This window comes from Giraffa tippelskirchi, chromosome 7, assembly GCF_054371585.1.
Source record: "Giraffa tippelskirchi isolate mGirTip1 chromosome 7, T2T-mGirTip1v1.2.pri, whole genome shotgun sequence".
Classification (NCBI taxonomy): domain Eukaryota; kingdom Metazoa; phylum Chordata; class Mammalia; order Artiodactyla; family Giraffidae; genus Giraffa; species Giraffa tippelskirchi.
This window is the reverse complement of record NC_137281.1, coordinates 65,760,740-65,786,594: the sequence shown is the minus strand read 5'-3', so window position 1 is coordinate 65,786,594 and position 25,855 is coordinate 65,760,740. Positions and strand designations below refer to the sequence as shown.

Sequence of the window (25,855 nt, the reverse complement as noted above, 5' to 3'; positions counted from 1 at the left end):
GACCCTGGGTATTCTTTGGGAATCTCTTGGAAGCTTTCTGTCCCGGGATACGCACATGCCAAGGCTGGCCTGTGGGCAAACTTTGCTTCTCCCCCAGCTCTAGCACTGGCCTCCAACTGGAACCAGGCTCTACTTCCCAGACCTGTCCCTACAGAGGTGGTGGCTCCAGGTGCAGGACCCAGGGATCCACCGAGGCCAGATGGAGAACCGAGACTTGCCCTCGCAGAGACACCAGGCCAGCTGGGTACTGGCCAGCACACCGGGCAGATCGGATCTCCGTGCCTGCAGGGCCCCCAGCCCCAGGCACTGATGTCCCACCCCCTCAGCCAGAACCTCCACCTCCACGTGCACCTGTACCTGCTCGGGCTTTGGCAGGAGAACCCGAGGCAGAGGAGGAGTCACCGCCTCGGCAGGGAGAGCCTGCCCTGGCTCCCGCGCAACACCCAGACGCCGACGATGACTCACTCGCCCCTGCAGGAAGAACGAGCCCCCGCTCTGGGCAGAGACCCAGAGCCCTTGCCGGAAACACCACGTCCAGGGGAGCGGTCGGCTCTGCAGCCTCCATCCCTGTCTGCTCACCGTGGACGCCGGCAACTCGGTCTGCCCCCAGGGGACATGGAGTTCCTTTCCCCTGAACTGCTTTGCATTTGGTTTGTTTCCACCTTTCTGGTGATGTTTTATTTTGTGTATGGTTTCCTGTATTTCTCTTGGTTAAGTTGGGATTAGTAAACTTTTTCATCATTGTTGCAATTTGGGAACACTGTTGTGTAACTCTGGTGATACTGTGTTACCATCCCACTTTGTAGTTTCAGACCCCTTCGATCTTTATGCCCCACCCCCCAACAAAGCCTGGATTCAAGGCAAGCACGCCCTGTTCATCCCTCCCCCCGATCCTGAACACAATTTCATCTTTTCTTTCTGCATTCCTTCCTATATTCTTGGTGTCCCCAATCAATGACTCTCAGTGAAATGACTGAAGGAGTTTTTTTCGGACTCTCCACCTACTGTAAGACTCCATTGGAGAGTTCTCATTTGTATGTCATTTGAACTAGCCTTTGATAGCTGAAAGGACGGTGTACGTCCTTTCAAGATATCATGTGCCAAACGAAGCCCTTTTGGCAAATGCCATCATTATCTCCAGGCAGGCATTGCTGTTTGAAGGGTGACATCTCAGCCAGAAGGCAGAGGCTGAGCTCCTCTTGTTGCACCAGCTCCCAAAAGAAGCCAAGAAAGGGAGCTGGAACAACAAACCACCCCAACGCCCAGGAAAGCGTTCTTCACGACAGAAGGCTAGAAAATGACCCAACAACCTTGTGGCCCAGAACCCCTCTAAAAAATCACTGTTCCATAAAAAAGAGAAACACATGGGAAGTTCCAAGGAGAGGCAATGCCCATGGCCAGTGTACTTTAGAGACGGCCTGACCGCTCCGGGGAAGACACGCACCGACGGAACCCCTTGGGAAACAGCAGTGATAGTCCTCACCGTCGTAAGGGTTTCCTCTGGGGACAACCTGCCCTGGGCACCACATGAGGGAGCAGACCGGCTTCTCTTCCTCTGCCCCCACACCATTCACTCATGAAGGCAGCTCAGGTGTTCTCATGCCCTGCCTGCCTGCCTGCCTGCCTGGCTCATCCGTGAGCTGTGCCCACCTCCAGGGCAGGACTCCACCTTCTCCTCTCTGTGTACCGTGAATCTGCACACAGTGGGCTTTCAGAACCTTAGGAGACTTGAGCCATTCCCACTGGAGCCAGAACCCTCCCCAGGAAGGAAAACAGCTCTGGAGTCATTTTGGCCCCAGCACTGGTTCCCAAACCCTGGCGGCTCCTACAGCCTCTACGGTGTGAAGAGGGAGGTCCCTTTTGACAGAGCTTTCCGGCTGTCAGATCTAAGCTGTTGTTTCCCTGTCAGCTGTGTCTCTTCCGTTGCAGCCAGGTGGGCCACGCTGCTCCAAAGGAGCTCACAAGCTGAGTTGCAAGGGAGGTATTGAGAGGACAGGGATGGCTACAACGTGCTGCAAACTGAGTGAGGGTCCCCACAATCCTCAGCAAAGGTCTGTGGTGTGCAAGTGGGGAGTAGAGGGCCCCCAAGTTCCAAAGGAAGGGAGGTACTCGGGAGCTAAAGCCCTTGGCTGCTGTGGTAGCAGCTGCACATGGCAGCTCGTCCACAGTGCACTTCGAATGAGGTCATATGAGCGGGACTCTGGAAATGGCTCCGAAATCCAGAGAAAGGGGTCAGGGTATGTGGGAATCCGGCGGGGGTGGGGGGTGGATGAAGGAAGGTGTCCTTCCTCTCTCCAGTGCAATTTGGTTTGGTGAGTCTCAAAGCTACCAGATGGCACTTCCCAAGTCAGGCCCCCACAGGAATCAGGGTGGGCTGCGTGCCTCGGCCCCTGCCACAGGGACAAGCCACACCACTGGCCTCCCTGAGCTCAAATGGCCGGATCTGGGGGTTCTGTCTGGGTGCACACCTCCTTGCTGTGGCCAAGTTCCCCCCTTCTCTGAGCACCAGCTTCATCCTCTCGAAGGAGGACATCGATTGCTACCTTGGCACGTTACTCTCTTCATCCTGTGAAGACTCATTAGGCTTATCCTACAATTACTAGCTGGCCCGAAGAGATATCTCCTGAATCCAGATTAAGCTGGAGTCTCCCAGGCTCATCTGGCATGTCTTCCCTGAAGTCTGCCAAAACCCACACCCTTGCATTTCCAGGGACTCCCCATAGCCAGCTGGGCAGAAAACCCAGCATGCTTCAAACAAGCTGACAGACAAGCGGGAGAGGACTCACGGGCAGACGGCCTCCCTCAGGTCTCGGGTGGAGCTCTGGGACCACAGCAGCAACGGGCCATCCCAGCCCCTGGGCTCAGCAGCGCCCTCATTCTCAGGCCGGCGGCTCTGCCCTGAGGGGAGCAGGAAGGTCACCAACTGCCGCAGGTGGACCTCAAGCCCCTCCCACTGCTGGAGCCTGACCTCCCCCGGCCCCACCCCTTCCCCTACCCCAGCAGGACGAGAGCTCGTCTTCCCCTGGCTTCCAACGTGAGGCCCGGCCCTGGGCCCCGATTGGGCACTGCCCCAGTCCGGAGCCAATCACAGTGGCCAGGGAGGTGGAACGCACCGATTGGCCAGGGCCAGGTCATGTGACCATGCTCCCCAGGAAACTCAGATATTACCAAGATTCCCTAACAAACCAATGAACAAAATTATCCAGTAAACGCAAACCGTACTTTTTAATGAGGCCAATGTCACAGAAAAAAAAAAAAAAAGCTTCACAATGAACTGCTCAAGGAAGCTACTAAATAAACTTTCAGAAAAGTTAAGTCGTTTTTTTTTTTTTTTTTTTAATAGGGTGACGGAGAGCTATACCTTTCCCATCTATGTGAATTTAGGTTTAAACTAGATTTCCCTTGGCTATTATATAAGACAAAAAACCCCACATCACCCCCTTTCACTCCCCCCACCCCCAAAAAGTGTTTTAGTCTATTGAGTTTTTGTGTCCTCAGTTGTGTCTGATTCACGGCAACTCACGAACTCTACACAGCCAGGCTCTTCCGTCCATGGAATTCAGGGCAATTTTTTTCTGTCACAGTAAATGCCCACCCTGGGTGATCCAAAGGCAAGGGCTCAGAGGCTCCTGAGAGAATAACTCCTTTCAGCTGAGCACAGAGCTGGCTCCTCACTGGGATGCCTGTGGCCTGGGGCTCCCAGAGGGGACAGCAGCACTCGCCCCACCGTGTGGTCACTGCTGCAAGTGCAGGCTGCTCCTCACTCCCCCTTGACAGTGTCCCTGAGGGCAGAACAGTGTGAATCTACTCAAGGTGGAAATGCAAACTCCGATGCAACCAAACTTCCCACAAGGTCTCCAAAACCACTCAGGAACAGGGAATTGGAAACTGCAGGGCATGACATGAATGGAGATGGAGACTTGACACCTTACACCGAGTTCACTTCCAGTTATCCCTAGACAAAGTTTCCATGAAAACTTGTCACAAATCTAGAAGAACAATGAGCAGAAACCGGACACGTGCTTTGAGTCTTCACACACAAAACTAAAAGGCAGTCCACAAAACAACCCAGAGAATACAGTGGACTTTGCAAAATCAAAGATATCTACCGTGGGAAAGACCTCATTACAAAAGCAAAAGACAGGTCATACATCGCGAGACGAATGAGTGGAAACACAAAGCTTCTCAAGGACGTGTCTCCAAACAGACAAAGAACACCAACACAACAAGCCTGTGAAAACTAGGGAAAGGTCTGAAGGGACGCCAGACTGAGGAAGACACACACAGAGTATCCCGGATGATGTCCAGCACTGAGGGCCTGAAGAAACAACAGTCTAGTTGCACTCCCTCAGGCCTGTGTGACCCTGGATGAGGCCTCTGTTTCCCGGTGGCTCTGAGAGATGGACAGGGAGGAAGGGGAAGAGAAATCACTTGCACTTCTAATACTCACCGCAAAGTCTTCCAATGAGAAGGGAATTATCACCCCCACTGACAATGCCATTCACTGAAGTGATACCCACGAGTCCATCTAACCCAGAAGGGAAGGAAGGACCTGTTCTCACAAAACGGCGAGAGATGGAAGAAAGAAGATCAAGCCCACACCAATCACTGGAAAGAGAAGCTGTGCTCAGGGCTTGAAAGAATTCCTATTGGGAAAATGATGTCACAGCCCCACAAGGCAATCCACAGCTTCGATGCTATTCCTCCCAAAATGCCAATGCATGTTCGCACCGAACAAAGAATTGCAAAAGGGGTTACGGAAACAGAAAAGAGCCTAAATTGTCAATACAATCCGACGAAAAAGCCCCGATACGGACGTCCAAGGTTGTGTGAAAGGAAATTAGACGACCAAACTAGGATCCTCAGGAGAGTATCGGAGAAGGCGATGGCGACCCACTCCAGTACTCTTGCCTGGAAAATGCCCTGGACGGAGGAGCCTGGTAGGCTGCAGGCCATGGGGTCGCGCAGAGTCAGACACGACTGAAGTGACTTAGCCGCAGCGGCAGCAGCAGGACAGTATGCTATTGGGAATACAACAACACACACAGATCCAGATCGATGGAATAAAGTTGAGGGTCCAGAAACAAACCCCGGCATCCAAGGTCAACTCATCTCTGACACAGAAGGGGAGAATATCCAAATGGGAACAAGAAAGCCTCTTCAATCAATGTCCATGGGAAAACCAGACAGCTACATCTGAAGAACGCTATTGGTTTTGATCTCACACCACCTCAATATCGGGGAAAAACCTCACCCTAAAGACTGATGTCATGAGATAGCTAGAAAGAAGCGTAGGTCAAAGGCTCCTTAACATCAGAGTCTCCTTGCCATTTGCTGGGCGGAGGTAGAAATGGGTCTCTTCAAGTAAGGGAAAGAGGGAAACCAAGTACACCAATGGGTATCCATCCAATGGAACCTCTTCACAACAGAGAAGCTAAGCATTCACAAATGCAAAAGATAGGAAACGGAACATGAGAGACTCCTTGCAAGTGGTGTATCTGAGAAGGGGTTCATATGGAAAGAGACGAAGAATGCACAGCACTCAGATTCCAAGAAACACCACCACCACCCTTGACCCTTCCCCCATGACCAACTCCGACCTAAAGCCTTTCTCTCCCTCTAACCTATCCCTAAAACATAACCCTCATCTAATCATATACATGTGCATTCCTAGCATCCATCCATCCACACACGAGAGAGAAAGAGGAAGACACAGACTGAATCGAGAAAGGAAAAGAGAGGGACACAGCCAGAGAGAGACACGGAACCAAAGAGAGGAAAGGAGTCGATGGTCCAGACTTTTCATCAATCTGTCTCGAAGGTAGAAGCAATGACAGCGCCCATCCACCCCAGAAGGGGGAAACGGACGGAAGGTTTGGAGAGGAAAAGACAAGAACGCAGGGAGCCATTAGAAGCTCAGCCACCCGCAGAAGCCGAGCTGGGACACTTGAACAGAATCTCAATGGAAACAGAGGACCAGAAAGTTGGCTACTCTTTTCTATCAGAGAGGGAGACCTTCGAGTCTTCCTTTCGGTCCTCCAACTTGCATGCGGGGTCTCAAAACAGTCAGGAGGGGGAGTGCCTTTTCCTGGGTACCACGGTGCATCCAGGCCTCGTTCTGCCCCATTCTGTGCTGTGTCAGCCCTGGATGGAGTCTTTCTTTCTGAAGTCTCAGCGCACAAGCTCCACGTGATATCAGCCCCAGGTGGAAAGGCATGGAGCTGCTCGTAGGCCGACAGACCTAGGAAACAGATGGGAGAATGACCCCCACTCTGCAGATGGAGAGACCGGGGAAACCCTGAGGGGCATATGCTTGTCCAGGGCCACACCACTTATGAGAAGAAGGAGCCTGGTCTGAGAGCAGCGGGGTCCTCGGAGCTCAGGCCCTGGCTGCACCCAGGCCTCCCCAGGGCTGTGGGCTGGGCTGTGTGGCTGTCACTGTGCCTGCACATGGCCTAAAGGGGGTGGTCGAGCAGTCAGAAACCCAGAGATTCCCTTGCGAAGTTTTGGGGAAGGGACCTCAGCACGAACCCCAGGAAATGATGTCACCTGCCGGCAACAGAACCCAACAGAACCCGCAACCCGGGTATCCAGGCCTCCAGAGCGGAGAGGAGCCCCCAGCCAGATCACTTGCTGCCAGGATGTTCTGCTGTTTGCCCCTGCCCAGAGGCCGGTGCCTCAGGAGAGCTCACAGGCAGTGTGCGTGGGCACCCTGTCGACGTTGGCTCAGGGCACCCCCGAGAGGCCTCTGGCCCTTTGCCCGGAGAAACAGAAAGGTAACACGGGGAGCCCCAGGCGGGGCCAGGCCACCTCTCCCATGCCACCCGGAAACACCGGGTCCTTTGCCTGTGTGTGTGGATGCGGGTTTCTCGGGGTGTGTCTCCCTCAAGGAAGCCCAGGCGGATGTGGGGTCAGAAGCCTGCGGACAAGTTGTGTCCACAACCCAGGGGAGAGCAGGCTGGGTGGGATGGGTAGAGTGCGGGAAGCGCCGGCCGCCCAGGCTGACCTCACACCCTCAGGTGGGTCTCTTTCCTCCCGGGTGGGGATCTGAGCAGACACACGTCTCTGACCCTTCTGGGAAGAGAAGTTCGAGCAGGCAGAAGCAGCGGCTCCACTGGCCAGGCCCAGCTCGGAAAACTCCCAGCACGGCTGGCTGACGGTCACTGTCGTTGCAGAGCTTCCCACGTGATGAGGCCGAGGACGGGGACACCCGGTCCACCTCCCGGAGGGAGGGGTCGGAGCACCACCCCCCCGCCCGTGAGGCCCAGTGCAGGCTCCAGGTGAGCGTGCCCACGGAGGCATCAGCCCCACCGGGGGCGAAGCGGAGGCGGGGAAGGCCTGCTGCCGAGACACCGCACAGGATACACCCGGCGGCCCAGTCTGAGGCTGCCACGGAGCTCAGCACACCCGGCTCCGACCCAGAGTCCCGAGAACCCCGGCCTCTGAGGCAGCAGGAGGACCTGGAGCCCAGCACGCCAGAGCACAGAGGTGAGGACGCTGGGGCTGGTGCACGGGAGTGTGTGGGGAGGGGGTGCTGAGCTACACACGGACGAGTCCCCGAAAGATGCTGCTGGGCCTGCAGCAAGCGCTGGCCTCACACCCCCACCCCCATCTTGCACACTTCAGTCCCAAAAGACATCCGACCCTGGGTATTCTTTGGGAATCTCTTGGAAGCTTTCTGTCCCGGGATACGCACATGCCAAGGCTGGCCTGTGGGCAAACTTTGCTTCTCCCCCAGCTCTAGCACTGGCCTCCAACTGGAACCAGGCTCTACTTCCCAGACCTGTCCCTACAGAGGTGGTGGCTCCAGGTGCAGGACCCAGGGATCCACCGAGGCCAGATGGAGAACCGAGACTTGCCCTCGCAGAGACACCAGGCCAGCTGGGTACTGGCCAGCACACCGGGCAGATCGGATCTCCGTGCCTGCAGGGCCCCCAGCCCCAGGCACTGATGTCCCACCCCCTCAGCCAGAACCTCCACCTCCACGTGCACCTGTACCTGCTCGGGCTTTGGCAGGAGAACCCGAGGCAGAGGAGGAGTCACCGCCTCGGCAGGGAGAGCCTGCCCTGGCTCCCGCGCAACACCCAGACGCCGACGATGACTCACTCGCCCCTGCAGGAAGAACGAGCCCCCGCTCTGGGCAGAGACCCAGAGCCCTTGCCGGAAACACCACGTCCAGGGGAGCGGTCGGCTCTGCAGCCTCCATCCCTGTCTGCTCACCGTGGACGCCGGCAACTCGGTCTGCCCCCAGGGGACATGGAGTTCCTTTCCCCTGAACTGCTTTGCATTTGGTTTGTTTCCACCTTTCTGGTGATGTTTTATTTTGTGTATGGTTTCCTGTATTTCTCTTGGTTAAGTTGGGATTAGTAAACTTTTTCATCATTGTTGCAATTTGGGAACACTGTTGTGTAACTCTGGTGATACTGTGTTACCATCCCACTTTGTAGTTTCAGACCCGTTCGATCTTTATGCCCCACCCCCCAACAAAGCCTGGATTCAAGGCAAGCACGCCCTGTTCATCCCTCCCCCCGATCCTGAACACAATTTCATCTTTTCTTTCTGCATTCCTTCCTATATTCTTGGTGTCCCCAATCAATGACTCTCAGTGAAATGACTGAAGGAGTTTTTTTCGGACTCTCCACCTACTGTAAGACTCCATTGGAGAGTTCTCATTTGTATGTCATTTGAACTAGCCTTTGATAGCTGAAAGGACGGTGTACGTCCTTTCAAGATATCATGTGCCAAACGAAGCCCTTTTGGCAAATGCCATCATTATCTCCAGGCAGGCATTGCTGTTTGAAGGGTGACATCTCAGCCAGAAGGCAGAGGCTGAGCTCCTCTTGTTGCACCAGCTCCCAAAAGAAGCCAAGAAAGGGAGCTGGAACAACAAACCACCCCAACGCCCAGGAAAGCGTTCTTCACGACAGAAGGCTAGAAAATGACCCAACAACCTTGTGGCCCAGAACCCCTCTAAAAAATCACTGTTCCATAAAAAAGAGAAACACATGGGAAGTTCCAAGGAGAGGCAATGCCCATGGCCAGTGTACTTTAGAGACGGCCTGACCGCTCCGGGGAAGACACGCACCGACGGAACCCCTTGGGAAACAGCAGTGATAGTCCTCACCGTCGTAAGGGTTTCCTCTGGGGACAACCTGCCCTGGGCACCACATGAGGGAGCAGACCGGCTTCTCTTCCTCTGCCCCCACACCATTCACTCATGAAGGCAGCTCAGGTGTTCTCATGCCCTGCCTGCCTGCCTGCCTGCCTGGCTCATCCGTGAGCTGTGCCCACCTCCAGGGCAGGACTCCACCTTCTCCTCTCTGTGTACCGTGAATCTGCACACAGTGGGCTTTCAGAACCTTAGGAGACTTGAGCCATTCCCACTGGAGCCAGAACCCTCCCCAGGAAGGAAAACAGCTGTGGAGTCATTTTGGCCCCAGCACTGGTTCCCAAACCCTGGCGGCTCCTACAGCCTCTACGGTGTGAAGAGGGAGGTCCCTTTTGACAGAGCTTTCCGGCTGTCAGATCTAAGCTGTTGTTTCCCTGTCAGCTGTGTCTCTTCCGTTGCAGCCAGGTGGGCCACGCTGCTCCAAAGGAGCTCACAAGCTGAGTTGCAAGGGAGGTATTGAGAGGACAGGGATGGCTACAACGTGCTGCAAACTGAGTGAGGGTCCCCACAATCCTCAGCAAAGGTCTGTGGTGTGCAAGTGGGGAGTAGAGGGCCCCCAAGTTCCAAAGGAAGGGAGGTACTCGGGAGCTAAAGCCCTTGGCTGCTGTGGTAGCAGCTGCACATGGCAGCTCGTCCACAGTGCACTTCGAATGAGGTCATATGAGCGGGACTCTGGAAATGGCTCCGAAATCCAGAGAAAGGGGTCAGGGTATGTGGGAATCCGGCGGGGGTGGGGGGTGGATGAAGGAAGGTGTCCTTCCTCTCTCCAGTGCAATTTGGTTTGGTGAGTCTCAAAGCTACCAGATGGCACTTCCCAAGTCAGGCCCCCACAGGAATCAGGGTGGGCTGCGTGCCTCGGCCCCTGCCACAGGGACAAGCCACACCACTGGCCTCCCTGAGCTCAAATGGCCGGATCTGGGGGTTCTGTCTGGGTGCACACCTCCTTGCTGTGGCCAAGTTCCCCCCTTCTCTGAGCACCAGCTTCATCCTCTCGAAGGAGGACATCGATTGCTACCTTGGCACGTTACTCTCTTCATCCTGTGAAGACTCATTAGGCTTATCCTACAATTACTAGCTGGCCCGAAGAGATATCTCCTGAATCCAGATTAAGCTGGAGTCTCCCAGGCTCATCTGGCATGTCTTCCCTGAAGTCTGCCAAAACCCACACCCTTGCATTTCCAGGGACTCCCCTTAGCCAGCTGGGCAGAAAACCCAGCATGCTTCAAACAAGCTGACAGACAAGCGGGAGAGGACTCACGGGCAGACGGCCTCCCTCAGGTCTCGGGTGGAGCTCTGGGACCACAGCAGCAACGGGCCATCCCAGCCCCTGGGCTCAGCAGCGCCCTCATTCTCAGGCCGGCGGCTCTGCCCTGAGGGGAGCAGGAAGGTCACCAACTGCCGCAGGCGGACCTCAAGCCCCTCCCACTGCTGGAGCCTGACCTCCCCCGGCCCCACCCCTTCCCCTACCCCAGCAGGACGAGAGCTCGTCTTCCCCTGGCTTCCAACGTGAGGCCCGGCCCTGGGCCCCGATTGGGCACTGCCCCAGTCCGGAGCCAATCACAGTGGCCAGGGAGGTGGAACGCACCGATTGGCCAGGGCCAGGTCATGTGACCATGCTCCCCAGGAAACTCAGATATTACCAAGATTCCCTAACAAACCAATGAACAAAATTATCCAGTAAACGCAAACCGTACTTTTTAATGAGGCCAATGTCACAGAAAAAAAAAAAAAAAGCTTCACAATGAACTGCTCAAGGAAGCTACTAAATAAACTTTCAGAAAAGTTAAGTCGTTTTTTTTTTTTTTTTTTTAATAGGGTGACGGAGAGCTATACCTTTCCCATCTATGTGAATTTAGGTTTAAACTAGATTTCCCTTGGCTATTATATAAGACAAAAAACCCCACATCACCCCCTTTCACTCCCCCCACCCCCAAAAAGTGTTTTAGTCTATTGAGTTTTTGTGTCCTCAGTTGTGTCTGATTCACGGCAACTCACGAACTCTACACAGCCAGGCTCTTCCGTCCATGGAATTCAGGGCAATTTTTTTCTGTCACAGTAAATGCCCACCCTGGGTGATCCAAAGGCAAGGGCTCAGAGGCTCCTGAGAGAATAACTCCTTTCAGCTGAGCACAGAGCTGGCTCCTCACTGGGATGCCTGTGGCCTGGGGCTCCCAGAGGGGACAGCAGCACTCGCCCCACCGTGTGGTCACTGCTGCAAGTGCAGGCTGCTCCTCACTCCCCCTTGACAGTGTCCCTGAGGGCAGAACAGTGTGAATCTACTCAAGGTGGAAATGCAAACTCCGATGCAACCAAACTTCCCACAAGGTCTCCAAAACCACTCAGGAACAGGGAATTGGAAACTGCAGGGCATGACATGAATGGAGATGGAGACTTGACACCTTACACCGAGTTCACTTCCAGTTATCCCTAGACAAAGTTTCCATGAAAACTTGTCACAAATCTAGAAGAACAATGAGCAGAAACCGGACACGTGCTTTGAGTCTTCACACACAAAACTAAAAGGCAGTCCACAAAACAACCCAGAGAATACAGTGGACTTTGCAAAATCAAAGATATCTACCGTGGGAAAGACCTCATTACAAAAGCAAAAGACAGGTCATACATCGCGAGACGAATGAGTGGAAACACAAAGCTTCTCAAGGACGTGTCTCCAAACAGACAAAGAACACCAACACAACAAGCCTGTGAAAACTAGGGAAAGGTCTGAAGGGACGCCAGACTGAGGAAGACACACACAGAGTATCCCGGATGATGTCCAGCACTGAGGGCCTGAAGAAACAACAGTCTAGTTGCACTCCCTCAGGCCTGTGTGACCCTGGATGAGGCCTCTGTTTCCCGGTGGCTCTGAGAGATGGACAGGGAGGAAGGGGAAGAGAAATCACTTGCACTTCTAATACTCACCGCAAAGTCTTCCAATGAGAAGGGAATTATCACCCCCACTGACAATGCCATTCACTGAAGTGATACCCACGAGTCCATCTAACCCAGAAGGGAAGGAAGGACCTGTTCTCACAAAACGGCGAGAGATGGAAGAAAGAAGATCAAGCCCACACCAATCACTGGAAAGAGAAGCTGTGCTCAGGGCTTGAAAGAATTCCTATTGGGAAAATGATGTCACAGCCCCACAAGGCAATCCACAGCTTCGATGCTATTCCTCCCAAAATGCCAATGCATGTTCGCACCGAACAAAGAATTGCAAAAGGGGTTACGGAAACAGAAAAGAGCCTAAATTGTCAATACAATCCGACGAAAAAGCCCCGATACGGACGTCCAAGGTTGTGTGAAAGGAAATTAGACGACCAAACTAGGATCCTCAGGAGAGTATCGGAGAAGGCGATGGCGACCCACTCCAGTACTCTTGCCTGGAAAATGCCCTGGACGGAGGAGCCTGGTAGGCTGCAGGCCATGGGGTCGCGCAGAGTCAGACACGACTGAAGTGACTTAGCCGCAGCGGCAGCAGCAGGACAGTATGCTATTGGGAATACAACAACACACACAGATCCAGATCGATGGAATAAAGTTGAGGGTCCAGAAACAAACCCCGGCATCCAAGGTCAACTCATCTCTGACACAGAAGGGGAGAATATCCAAATGGGAACAAGAAAGCCTCTTCAATCAATGTCCATGGGAAAACCAGACAGCTACATCTGAAGAACGCTATTGGTTTTGATCTCACACCACCTCAATATCGGGGAAAAACCTCACCCTAAAGACTGATGTCATGAGATAGCTAGAAAGAAGCGTAGGTCAAAGGCTCCTTAACATCAGAGTCTCCTTGCCATTTGCTGGGCGGAGGTAGAAATGGGTCTCTTCAAGTAAGGGAAAGAGGGAAACCAAGTACACCAATGGGTATCCATCCAATGGAACCTCTTCACAACAGAGAAGCTAAGCATTCACAAATGCAAAAGATAGGAAACGGAACATGAGAGACTCCTTGCAAGTGGTGTATCTGAGAAGGGGTTCATATGGAAAGAGACGAAGAATGCACAGCACTCAGATTCCAAGAAACACCACCACCACCCTTGACCCTTCCCCCATGACCAACTCCGACCTAAAGCCTTTCTCTCCCTCTAACCTATCCCTAAAACATAACCCTCATCTAATCATATACATGTGCATTCCTAGCATCCATCCATCCACACACGAGAGAGAAAGAGGAAGACACAGACTGAATCGAGAAAGGAAAAGAGAGGGACACAGCCAGAGAGAGACACGGAACCAAAGAGAGGAAAGGAGTCGATGGTCCAGACTTTTCATCAATCTGTCTCGAAGGTAGAAGCAATGACAGCGCCCATCCACCCCAGAAGGGGGAAACGGACGGAAGGTTTGGAGAGGAAAAGACAAGAACGCAGGGAGCCATTAGAAGCTCAGCCACCCGCAGAAGCCGAGCTGGGACACTTGAACAGAATCTCAATGGAAACAGAGGACCAGAAAGTTGGCTACTCTTTTCTATCAGAGAGGGAGACCTTCGAGTCTTCCTTTCGGTCCTCCAACTTGCATGCGGGGTCTCAAAACAGTCAGGAGGGGGAGTGCCTTTTCCTGGGTACCACGGTGCATCCAGGCCTCGTTCTGCCCCATTCTGTGCTGTGTCAGCCCTGGATGGAGTCTTTCTTTCTGAAGTCTCAGCGCACAAGCTCCACGTGATATCAGCCCCAGGTGGAAAGGCATGGAGCTGCTCGTAGGCCGACAGACCTAGGAAACAGATGGGAGAATGACCCCCACTCTGCAGATGGAGAGACCGGGGAAACCCTGAGGGGCATATGCTTGTCCAGGGCCACACCACTTATGAGAAGAAGGAGCCTGGTCTGAGAGCAGCGGGGTCCTCGGAGCTCAGGCCCTGGCTGCACCCAGGCCTCCCCAGGGCTGTGGGCTGGGCTGTGTGGCTGTCACTGTGCCTGCACATGGCCTAAAGGGGGTGGTCGAGCAGTCAGAAACCCAGAGATTCCCTTGCGAAGTTTTGGGGAAGGGACCTCAGCACGAACCCCAGGAAATGATGTCACCTGCCGGCAACAGAACCCAACAGAACCCGCAACCCGGGTATCCAGGCCTCCAGAGCGGAGAGGAGCCCCCAGCCAGATCACTTGCTGCCAGGATGTTCTGCTGTTTGCCCCTGCCCAGAGGCCGGTGCCTCAGGAGAGCTCACAGGCAGTGTGCGTGGGCACCCTGTCGACGTTGGCTCAGGGCACCCCCGAGAGGCCTCTGGCCCTTTGCCCGGAGAAACAGAAAGGTAACACGGGGAGCCCCAGGCGGGGCCAGGCCACCTCTCCCATGCCACCCGGAAACACCGGGTCCTTTGCCTGTGTGTGTGGATGCGGGTTTCTCGGGGTGTGTCTCCCTCAAGGAAGCCCAGGCGGATGTGGGGTCAGAAGCCTGCGGACAAGTTGTGTCCACAACCCAGGGGAGAGCAGGCTGGGTGGGATGGGTAGAGTGCGGGAAGCGCCGGCCGCCCAGGCTGACCTCACACCCTCAGGTGGGTCTCTTTCCTCCCGGGTGGGGATCTGAGCAGACACACGTCTCTGACCCTTCTGGGAAGAGAAGTTCGAGCAGGCAGAAGCAGCGGCTCCACTGGCCAGGCCCAGCTCGGAAAACTCCCAGCACGGCTGGCTGACGGTCACTGTCGTTGCAGAGCTTCCCACGTGATGAGGCCGAGGACGGGGACACCCGGTCCACCTCCCGGAGGGAGGGGTCGGAGCACCACCCCCCCGCCCGTGAGGCCCAGTGCAGGCTCCAGGTGAGCGTGCCCACGGAGGCATCAGCCCCACCGGGGGCGAAGCGGAGGCGGGGAAGGCCTGCTGCCGAGACACCGCCCAGGATACACCCGGCGGCCCAGTCTGAGGCTGCCACGGAGCTCAGCACACCCGGCTCCGACCCAGAGTCCCGAGAACCCCGGCCTCTGAGGCAGCAGGAGGACCTGGAGCCCAGCACGCCAGAGCACAGAGGTGAGGACGCTGGGGCTGGTGCACGGGAGTGTGTGGGGAGGGGGTGCTGAGCTACACACGGACGAGTCCCCGAAAGATGCTGCTGGGCCTGCAGCAAGCGCTGGCCTCACACCCCCACCCCCATCTTGCACACTTCAGTCCCAAAAGACATCCGACCCTGGGTATTCTTTGGGAATCTCTTGGAAGCTTTCTGTCCCGGGATACGCACATGCCAAGGCTGGCCTGTGGGCAAACTTTGCTTCTCCCCCAGCTCTAGCACTGGCCTCCAACTGGAACCAGGCTCTACTTCCCAGACCTGTCCCTACAGAGGTGGTGGCTCCAGGTGCAGGACCCAGGGATCCACCGAGGCCAGATGGAGAACCGAGACTTGCCCTCGCAGAGACACCAGGCCAGCTGGGTACTGGCCAGCACACCGGGCAGATCGGATCTCCGTGCCTGCAGGGCCCCCAGCCCCAGGCACTGATGTCCCACCCCCTCAGCCAGAACCTCCACCTCCACGTGCACCTGTACCTGCTCGGGCTTTGGCAGGAGAACCCGAGGCAGAGGAGGAGTCACCGCCTCGGCAGGGAGAGCCTGCCCTGGCTCCCGCGCAACACCCAGACGCCGACGATGACTCACTCGCCCCTGCAGGAAGAACGAGCCCCCGCTCTGGGCAGAGACCCAGAGCCCTTGCCGGAAACACCACGTCCAGGGGAGCGGTCGGCTCTGCAGCCTCCATCCCTGTCTGCTCACCGTGGACGCCGGCAACTCGGTCTGCCCCCAGGGGACATGGAGTTCCTTTCCCCTGAACTGCTTTGCATTTGGTTTGTTTCCACCTTTCTGGTGATGTTTTATTTTGTGTATGGTTTCCTGTATTTCTCTTGGTTAAGTTGGGATTAGTAAACTTTTTCATCATTGTTGCAATTTGGGAACACTGTTGTGTAACTCTGGTGATACTGTGTTACCATCCCACTTTGTAGTTTCAGACCCGTTCGATCTTTATGCCCCACCCCCCAACAAAGCCTGGATTCAAGGCAAGCACGCCCTGTTCATCCCTCCCCCCGATCCTGAACACAATTTCATCTTTTCTTTCTGCATTCCTTCCTATATTCTTGGTGTCCCCAATCAATGACTCTCAGTGAAATGACTGAAGGAGTTTTTTTCGGACTCTCCACCTACTGTAAGACTCCATTGGAGAGTTCTCATTTGTATGTCATTTGAACTAGCCTTTGATAGCTGAAAGGACGGTGTACGTCCTTTCAAGATATCATGTGCCAAACGAAGCCCTTTTGGCAAATGCCATCATTATCTCCAGGCAGGCATTGCTGTTTGAAGGGTGACATCTCAGCCAGAAGGCAGAGGCTGAGCTCCTCTTGTTGCACCAGCTCCCAAAAGAAGCCAAGAAAGGGAGCTGGAACAACAAACCACCCCAACGCCCAGGAAAGCGTTCTTCACGACAGAAGGCTAGAAAATGACCCAACAACCTTGTGGCCCAGAACCCCTCTAAAAAATCACTGTTCCATAAAAAAGAGAAACACATGGGAAGTTCCAAGGAGAGGCAATGCCCATGGCCAGTGTACTTTAGAGACGGCCTGACCGCTCCGGGGAAGACACGCACCGACGGAACCCCTTGGGAAACAGCAGTGATAGTCCTCACCGTCGTAAGGGTTTCCTCTGGGGACAACCTGCCCTGGGCACCACATGAGGGAGCAGACCGGCTTCTCTTCCTCTGCCCCCACACCATTCACTCATGAAGGCAGCTCAGGTGTTCTCATGCCCTGCCTGCCTGCCTGCCTGCCTGGCTCATCCGTGAGCTGTGCCCACCTCCAGGGCAGGACTCCACCTTCTCCTCTCTGTGTACCGTGAATCTGCACACAGTGGGCTTTCAGAACCTTAGGAGACTTGAGCCATTCCCACTGGAGCCAGAACCCTCCCCAGGAAGGAAAACAGCTGTGGAGTCATTTTGGCCCCAGCACTGGTTCCCAAACCCTGGCGGCTCCTACAGCCTCTACGGTGTGAAGAGGGAGGTCCCTTTTGACAGAGCTTTCCGGCTGTCAGATCTAAGCTGTTGTTTCCCTGTCAGCTGTGTCTCTTCCGTTGCAGCCAGGTGGGCCACGCTGCTCCAAAGGAGCTCACAAGCTGAGTTGCAAGGGAGGTATTGAGAGGACAGGGATGGCTACAACGTGCTGCAAACTGAGTGAGGGTCCCCACAATCCTCAGCAAAGGTCTGTGGTGTGCAAGTGGGGAGTAGAGGGCCCCCAAGTTCCAAAGGAAGGGAGGTACTCGGGAGCTAAAGCCCTTGGCTGCTGTGGTAGCAGCTGCACATGGCAGCTCGTCCACAGTGCACTTCGAATGAGGTCATATGAGCGGGACTCTGGAAATGGCTCCGAAATCCAGAGAAAGGGGTCAGGGTATGTGGGAATCCGGCGGGGGTGGGGGGTGGATGAAGGAAGGTGTCCTTCCTCTCTCCAGTGCAATTTGGTTTGGTGAGTCTCAAAGCTACCAGATGGCACTTCCCAAGTCAGGCCCCCACAGGAATCAGGGTGGGCTGCGTGCCTCGGCCCCTGCCACAGGGACAAGCCACACCACTGGCCTCCCTGAGCTCAAATGGCCGGATCTGGGGGTTCTGTCTGGGTGCACACCTCCTTGCTGTGGCCAAGTTCCCCCCTTCTCTGAGCACCAGCTTCATCCTCTCGAAGGAGGACATCGATTGCTACCTTGGCACGTTACTCTCTTCATCCTGTGAAGACTCATTAGGCTTATCCTACAATTACTAGCTGGCCCGAAGAGATATCTCCTGAATCCAGATTAAGCTGGAGTCTCCCAGGCTCATCTGGCATGTCTTCCCTGAAGTCTGCCAAAACCCACACCCTTGCATTTCCAGGGACTCCCCTTAGCCAGCTGGGCAGAAAACCCAGCATGCTTCAAACAAGCTGACAGACAAGCGGGAGAGGACTCACGGGCAGACGGCCTCCCTCAGGTCTCGGGTGGAGCTCTGGGACCACAGCAGCAACGGGCCATCCCAGCCCCTGGGCTCAGCAGCGCCCTCATTCTCAGGCCGGCGGCTCTGCCCTGAGGGGAGCAGGAAGGTCACCAACTGCCGCAGGCGGACCTCAAGCCCCTCCCACTGCTGGAGCCTGACCTCCCCCGGCCCCACCCCTTCCCCTACCCCAGCAGGACGAGAGCTCGTCTTCCCCTGGCTTCCAACGTGAGGCCCGGCCCTGGGCCCCGATTGGGCACTGCCCCAGTCCGGAGCCAATCACAGTGGCCAGGGAGGTGGAACGCACCGATTGGCCAGGGCCAGGTCATGTGACCATGCTCCCCAGGAAACTCAGATATTACCAAGATTCCCTAACAAACCAATGAACAAAATTATCCAGTAAACGCAAACCGTACTTTTTAATGAGGCCAATGTCACAGAAAAAAAAAAAAAAGCTTCACAATGAACTGCTCAAGGAAGCTACTAAATAAACTTTCAGAAAAGTTAAGTCGTTTTTTTTTTTTTTTTTTTAATAGGGTGACGGAGAGCTATACCTTTCCCATCTATGTGAATTTAGGTTTAAACTAGATTTCCCTTGGCTATTATATAAGACAAAAAACCCCACATCACCCCCTTTCACTCCCCCCACCCCCAAAAAGTGTTTTAGTCTATTGAGTTTTTGTGTCCTCAGTTGTGTCTGATTCACGGCAACTCACGAACTCTACACAGCCAGGCTCTTCCGTCCATGGAATTCAGGGCAATTTTTTTCTGTCACAGTAAATGCCCACCCTGGGTGATCCAAAGGCAAGGGCTCAGAGGCTCCTGAGAGAATAACTCCTTTCAGCTGAGCACAGAGCTGGCTCCTCACTGGGATGCCTGTGGCCTGGGGCTCCCAGAGGGGACAGCAGCACTCGCCCCACCGTGTGGTCACTGCTGCAAGTGCAGGCTGCTCCTCACTCCCCCTTGACAGTGTCCCTGAGGGCAGAACAGTGTGAATCTACTCAAGGTGGAAATGCAAACTCCGATGCAACCAAACTTCCCACAAGGTCTCCAAAACCACTCAGGAACAGGGAATTGGAAACTGCAGGGCATGACATGAATGGAGATGGAGACTTGACACCTTACACCGAGTTCACTTCCAGTTATCCCTAGACAAAGTTTCCATGAAAACTTGTCACAAATCTAGAAGAACAATGAGCAGAAACCGGACACGTGCTTTGAGTCTTCACACACAAAACTAAAAGGCAGTCCACAAAACAACCCAGAGAATACAGTGGACTTTGCAAAATCAAAGATATCTACCGTGGGAAAGACCTCATTACAAAAGCAAAAGACAGGTCATACATCGCGAGACGAATGAGTGGAAACACAAAGCTTCTCAAGGACGTGTCTCCAAACAGACAAAGAACACCAACACAACAAGCCTGTGAAAACTAGGGAAAGGTCTGAAGGGACGCCAGACTGAGGAAGACACACACAGAGTATCCCGGATGATGTCCAGCACTGAGGGCCTGAAGAAACAACAGTCTAGTTGCACTCCCTCAGGCCTGTGTGACCCTGGATGAGGCCTCTGTTTCCCGGTGGCTCTGAGAGATGGACAGGGAGGAAGGGGAAGAGAAATCACTTGCACTTCTAATACTCACCGCAAAGTCTTCCAATGAGAAGGGAATTATCACCCCCACTGACAATGCCATTCACTGAAGTGATACCCACGAGTCCATCTAACCCAGAAGGGAAGGAAGGACCTGTTCTCACAAAACGGCGAGAGATGGAAGAAAGAAGATCAAGCCCACACCAATCACTGGAAAGAGAAGCTGTGCTCAGGGCTTGAAAGAATTCCTATTGGGAAAATGATGTCACAGCCCCACAAGGCAATCCACAGCTTCGATGCTATTCCTCCCAAAATGCCAATGCATGTTCGCACCGAACAAAGAATTGCAAAAGGGGTTACGGAAACAGAAAAGAGCCTAAATTGTCAATACAATCCGACGAAAAAGCCCCGATACGGACGTCCAAGGTTGTGTGAAAGGAAATTAGACGACCAAACTAGGATCCTCAGGAGAGTATCGGAGAAGGCGATGGCGACCCACTCCAGTACTCTTGCCTGGAAAATGCCCTGGACGGAGGAGCCTGGTAGGCTGCAGGCCATGGGGTCGCGCAGAGTCAGACACGACTGAAGTGACTTAGCCGCAGCGGCAGCAGCAGGACAGTATGCTATTGGGAATACAACAACACACACAGATCCAGATCGATGGAATAAAGTTGAGGGTCCAGAAACAAACCCCGGCATCCAAGGTCAACTCATCTCTGACACAGAAGGGGAGAATATCCAAATGGGAACAAGAAAGCCTCTTCAATCAATGTCCATGGGAAAACCAGACAGCTACATCTGAAGAACGCTATTGGTTTTGATCTCACACCACCTCAATATCGGGGAAAAACCTCACCCTAAAGACTGATGTCATGAGATAGCTAGAAAGAAGCGTAGGTCAAAGGCTCCTTAACATCAGAGTCTCCTTGCCATTTGCTGGGCGGAGGTAGAAATGGGTCTCTTCAAGTAAGGGAAAGAGGGAAACCAAGTACACCAATGGGTATCCATCCAATGGAACCTCTTCACAACAGAGAAGCTAAGCATTCACAAATGCAAAAGATAGGAAACGGAACATGAGAGACTCCTTGCAAGTGGTGTATCTGAGAAGGGGTTCATATGGAAAGAGACGAAGAATGCACAGCACTCAGATTCCAAGAAACACCACCACCACCCTTGACCCTTCCCCCATGACCAACTCCGACCTAAAGCCTTTCTCTCCCTCTAACCTATCCCTAAAACATAACCCTCATCTAATCATATACATGTGCATTCCTAGCATCCATCCATCCACACACGAGAGAGAAAGAGGAAGACACAGACTGAATCGAGAAAGGAAAAGAGAGGGACACAGCCAGAGAGAGACACGGAACCAAAGAGAGGAAAGGAGTCGATGGTCCAGACTTTTCATCAATCTGTCTCGAAGGTAGAAGCAATGACAGCGCCCATCCACCCCAGAAGGGGGAAACGGACGGAAGGTTTGGAGAGGAAAAGACAAGAACGCAGGGAGCCATTAGAAGCTCAGCCACCCGCAGAAGCCGAGCTGGGACACTTGAACAGAATCTCAATGGAAACAGAGGACCAGAAAGTTGGCTACTCTTTTCTATCAGAGAGGGAGACCTTCGAGTCTTCCTTTCGGTCCTCCAACTTGCATGCGGGGTCTCAAAACAGTCAGGAGGGGGAGTGCCTTTTCCTGGGTACCACGGTGCATCCAGGCCTCGTTCTGCCCCATTCTGTGCTGTGTCAGCCCTGGATGGAGTCTTTCTTTCTGAAGTCTCAGCGCACAAGCTCCACGTGATATCAGCCCCAGGTGGAAAGGCATGGAGCTGCTCGTAGGCCGACAGACCTAGGAAACAGATGGGAGAATGACCCCCACTCTGCAGATGGAGAGACCGGGGAAACCCTGAGGGGCATATGCTTGTCCAGAGCCACACCACTTATGAGAAGAAGGAGCCTGGTCTGAGAGCAGCGGGGTCCTCGGAGCTCAGGCCCTGGCTGCACCCAGGCCTCCCCAGGGCTGTGGGCTGGGCTGTGTGGCTGTCACTGTGCCTGCACATGGCCTAAAGGGGGTGGTCGAGCAGTCAGAAACCCAGAGATTCCCTTGCGAAGTTTTGGGGAAGGGACCTCAGCACGAACCCCAGGAAATGATGTCACCTGCCGGCAACAGAACCCAACAGAACCCGCAACCCGGGTATCCAGGCCTCCAGAGCGGAGAGGAGCCCCCAGCCAGATCACTTGCTGCCAGGATGTTCTGCTGTTTGCCCCTGCCCAGAGGCCGGGGCCTCAGGAGAGCTCACAGGCAGTGTGCGTGGGCACCCTGTCGACGTTGGCTCAGGGCACCCCCGAGAGGCCTCTGGCCCTTTGCCCGGAGAAACAGAAAGGTAACACGGGGAGCCCCAGGCGGGGCCAGGCCACCTCTCCCATGCCACCCGGAAACACCGGGTCCTTTGCCTGTGTGTGTGGATGCGGGTTTCTCGGGGTGTGTCTCCCTCAAGGAAGCCCAGGCGGATGTGGGGTCAGAAGCCTGCGGACAAGTTGTGTCCACAACCCAGGGGAGAGCAGGCTGGGTGGGATGGGTAGAGTGCGGGAAGCGCCGGCCGCCCAGGCTGACCTCACACCCTCAGGTGGGTCTCTTTCCTCCCGGGTGGGGATCTGAGCAGACACACGTCTCTGACCCTTCTGGGAAGAGAAGTTCGAGCAGGCAGAAGCAGCGGCTCCACTGGCCAGGCCCAGCTCGGAAAACTCCCAGCACGGCTGGCTGACGGTCACTGTCGTTGCAGAGCTTCCCACGTGATGAGGCCGAGGACGGGGACACCCCGTCCACCTCCCGGAGGGAGGGGTCGGAGCACCACCCCCCCGCCCGTGAGGCCCAGTGCAGGCTCCAGGTGAGCGTGCCCACGGAGGCATCAGCCCCACCGGGGGCGAAGCGGAGGCGGGGAAGGCCTGCTGCCGAGACACCGCCCAGGATACACCCGGCGGCCCAGTCTGAGGCTGCCACGGAGCTCAGCACACCCGGCTCCGACCCAGAGTCCCGAGAACCCCGGCCTCTGAGGCAGCAGGAGGACCTGGAGCCCAGCACGCCAGAGCACAGAGGTGAGGACGCTGGGGCTGGTGCACGGGAGTGTGTGGGGAGGGGGTGCTGAGCTACACACGGACGAGTCCCCGAAAGATGCTGCTGGGCCTGCAGCAAGCGCTGGCCTCACACCCCCACCCCCATCTTGCACACTTCAGTCCCAAAAGACATCCGACCCTGGGTATTCTTTGGGAATCTCTTGGAAGCTTTCTGTCCCGGGATACGCACATGCCAAGGCTGGCCTGTGGGCAAACTTTGCTTCTCCCCCAGCTCTAGCACTGGCCTCCAACTGGAACCAGGCTCTACTTCCCAGACCTGTCCCTACAGAGGTGGTGGCTCCAGGTGCAGGACCCAGGGATCCACCGAGGCCAGATGGAGAACCGAGACTTGCCCTCGCAGAGACACCAGGCCAGCTGGGTACTGGCCAGCACACCGGGCAGATCGGATCTCCGTGCCTGCAGGGCCCCCAGCCCCAGGCACTGATGTCCCACCCCCTCAGCCAGAACCTCCACCTCCACGTGCACCTGTACCTGCTCGGGCTTTGGCAGGAGAACCCGAGGCAGAGGAGGAGTCACCGCCTCGGCAGGGAGAGCCTGCCCTGGCTCCCGCGCAACACCCAGACGCCGACGATGACTCACTCGCCCCTGCAGGAAGAACGAGCCCCCGCTCTGGGCAGAGACCCAGAGCCCTTGCCGGAAACACCACGTCCAGGGGAGCGGTCGGCTCTGCAGCCTCCATCCCTGTCTGCTCACCGTGGACGCCGGCAACTCGGTCTGCCCCCAGGGGACATGGAGTTCCTTTCCCCTGAACTGCTTTGCATTTGGTTTGTTTCCACCTTTCTGGTGATGTTTTATTTTGTGTATGGTTTCCTGTATTTCTCTTGGTTAAGTTGGGATTAGTAAACTTTTTCATCATTGTTGCAATTTGGGAACACTGTTGTGTAACTCTGGTGATACTGTGTTACCATCCCACTTTGTAGTTTCAGACCCGTTCGATCTTTATGCCCCACCCCCCAACAAAGCCTGGATTCAAGGCAAGCACGCCCTGTTCATCCCTCCCCCCGATCCTGAACACAATTTCATCTTTTCTTTCTGCATTCCTTCCTATATTCTTGGTGTCCCCAATCAATGACTCTCAGTGAAATGACTGAAGGAGTTTTTTTCGGACTCTCCACCTACTGTAAGACTCCATTGGAGAGTTCTCATTTGTATGTCATTTGAACTAGCCTTTGATAGCTGAAAGGACGGTGTACGTCCTTTCAAGATATCATGTGCCAAACGAAGCCCTTTTGGCAAATGCCATCATTATCTCCAGGCAGGCATTGCTGTTTGAAGGGTGACATCTCAGCCAGAAGGCAGAGGCTGAGCTCCTCTTGTTGCACCAGCTCCCAAAAGAAGCCAAGAAAGGGAGCTGGAACAACAAACCACCCCAACGCCCAGGAAAGCGTTCTTCACGACAGAAGGCTAGAAAATGACCCAACAACCTTGTGGCCCAGAACCCCTCTAAAAAATCACTGTTCCATAAAAAAGAGAAACACATGGGAAGTTCCAAGGAGAGGCAATGCCCATGGCCAGTGTACTTTAGAGACGGCCTGACCGCTCCGGGGAAGACACGCACCGACGGAACCCCTTGGGAAACAGCAGTGATAGTCCTCACCGTCGTAAGGGTTTCCTCTGGGGACAACCTGCCCTGGGCACCACATGAGGGAGCAGACCGGCTTCTCTTCCTCTGCCCCCACACCATTCACTCATGAAGGCAGCTCAGGTGTTCTCATGCTCTGCCTGCCTGCCTGCCTGCCTGGCTCATCCGTGAGCTGTGCCCACCTCCAGGGCAGGACTCCACCTTCTCCTCTCTGTGTACCGTGAATCTGCACACAGTGGGCTTTCAGAACCTTAGGAGACTTGAGCCATTCCCACTGGAGCCAGAACCCTCCCCAGGAAGGAAAACAGCTGTGGAGTCATTTTGGCCCCAGCACTGGTTCCCAAACCCTGGCGGCTCCTACAGCCTCTACGGTGTGAAGAGGGAGGTCCCTTTTGACAGAGCTTTCCGGCTGTCAGATCTAAGCTGTTGTTTCCCTGTCAGCTGTGTCTCTTCCGTTGCAGCCAGGTGGGCCACGCTGCTCCAAAGGAGCTCACAAGCTGAGTTGCAAGGGAGGTATTGAGAGGACAGGGATGGCTACAACGTGCTGCAAACTGAGTGAGGGTCCCCACAATCCTCAGCAAAGGTCTGTGGTGTGCAAGTGGGGAGTAGAGGGCCCCCAAGTTCCAAAGGAAGGGAGGTACTCGGGAGCTAAAGCCCTTGGCTGCTGTGGTAGCAGCTGCACATGGCAGCTCGTCCACAGTGCACTTCGAATGAGGTCATATGAGCGGGACTCTGGAAATGGCTCCGAAATCCAGAGAAAGGGGTCAGGGTATGTGGGAATCCGGCGGGGGTGGGGGGTGGATGAAGGAAGGTGTCCTTCCTCTCTCCAGTGCAATTTGGTTTGGTGAGTCTCAAAGCTACCAGATGGCACTTCCCAAGTCAGGCCCCCGCAGGAATCAGGGTGGGCTGCGTGCCTCGGCCCCTGCCACAGGGACAAGCCACACCAGTGGCCTCCCTGAGCTCAAATGGCCGGATCTGGGGGTTCTGTCTGGGTGCACACCTCCTTGCTGTGGCCAAGTTCCCCCCTTCTCTGAGCACCAGCTTCATCCTCTCGAAGGAGGACATCGATTGCTACCTTGGCACGTTACTCTCTTCATCCTGTGAAGACTCATTAGGCTTATCCTACAATTACTAGCTGGCCCGAAGAGATATCTCCTGAATCCAGATTAAGCTGGAGTCTCCCAGGCTCATCTGGCATGTCTTCCCTGAAGTCTGCCAAAACCCACACCCTTGCATTTCCAGGGACTCCCCTTAGCCAGCTGGGCAGAAAACCCAGCATGCTTCAAACAAGCTGACAGACAAGCGGGAGAGGACTCACGGGCAGACGGCCTCCCTCAGGTCTCGGGTGGAGCTCTGGGACCACAGCAGCAACGGGCCATCCCAGCCCCTGGGCTCAGCAGCGCCCTCATTCTCAGGCCGGCGGCTCTGCCCTGAGGGGAGCAGGAAGGTCACCAACTGCCGCAGG

General features: G+C 55.1%; 2 protein-coding genes and 1 long non-coding RNA gene across 3 annotated transcripts in view; 2 read left to right on the top strand and 1 right to left on the bottom strand.

Annotated features, from left to right (window-relative positions):
- The window catches only part of LOC145514126 (uncharacterized), a 196,427-nt gene that overhangs the window by 40,739 nt on the left and 129,833 nt on the right, over positions 1–25,855 (bottom strand). The gene's annotated exons all lie outside the window — the stretch shown is intronic.
- On the top strand, positions 3,326–8,391 carry LOC145514087 (uncharacterized). Its single transcript, XM_081511171.1, has 3 exons — positions 3,326–6,776; positions 7,176–7,488; positions 7,739–8,391. Exons 1-3 carry the CDS (start codon positions 6,540–6,542, stop codon positions 8,365–8,367), a joined length of 1,179 nt encoding a protein of 392 aa, XP_081367297.1. The 5' UTR covers positions 3,326–6,539; the 3' UTR covers positions 8,368–8,391.
- On the top strand, positions 22,249–23,670 carry LOC145512411 (uncharacterized). The gene is made up of 3 exons (XM_081506134.1): positions 22,249–22,257; positions 22,457–22,769; positions 23,020–23,670. Exons 1-3 carry the CDS (start codon positions 22,249–22,251, stop codon positions 23,646–23,648), a joined length of 951 nt encoding a protein of 316 aa, XP_081362260.1. The 3' UTR covers positions 23,649–23,670.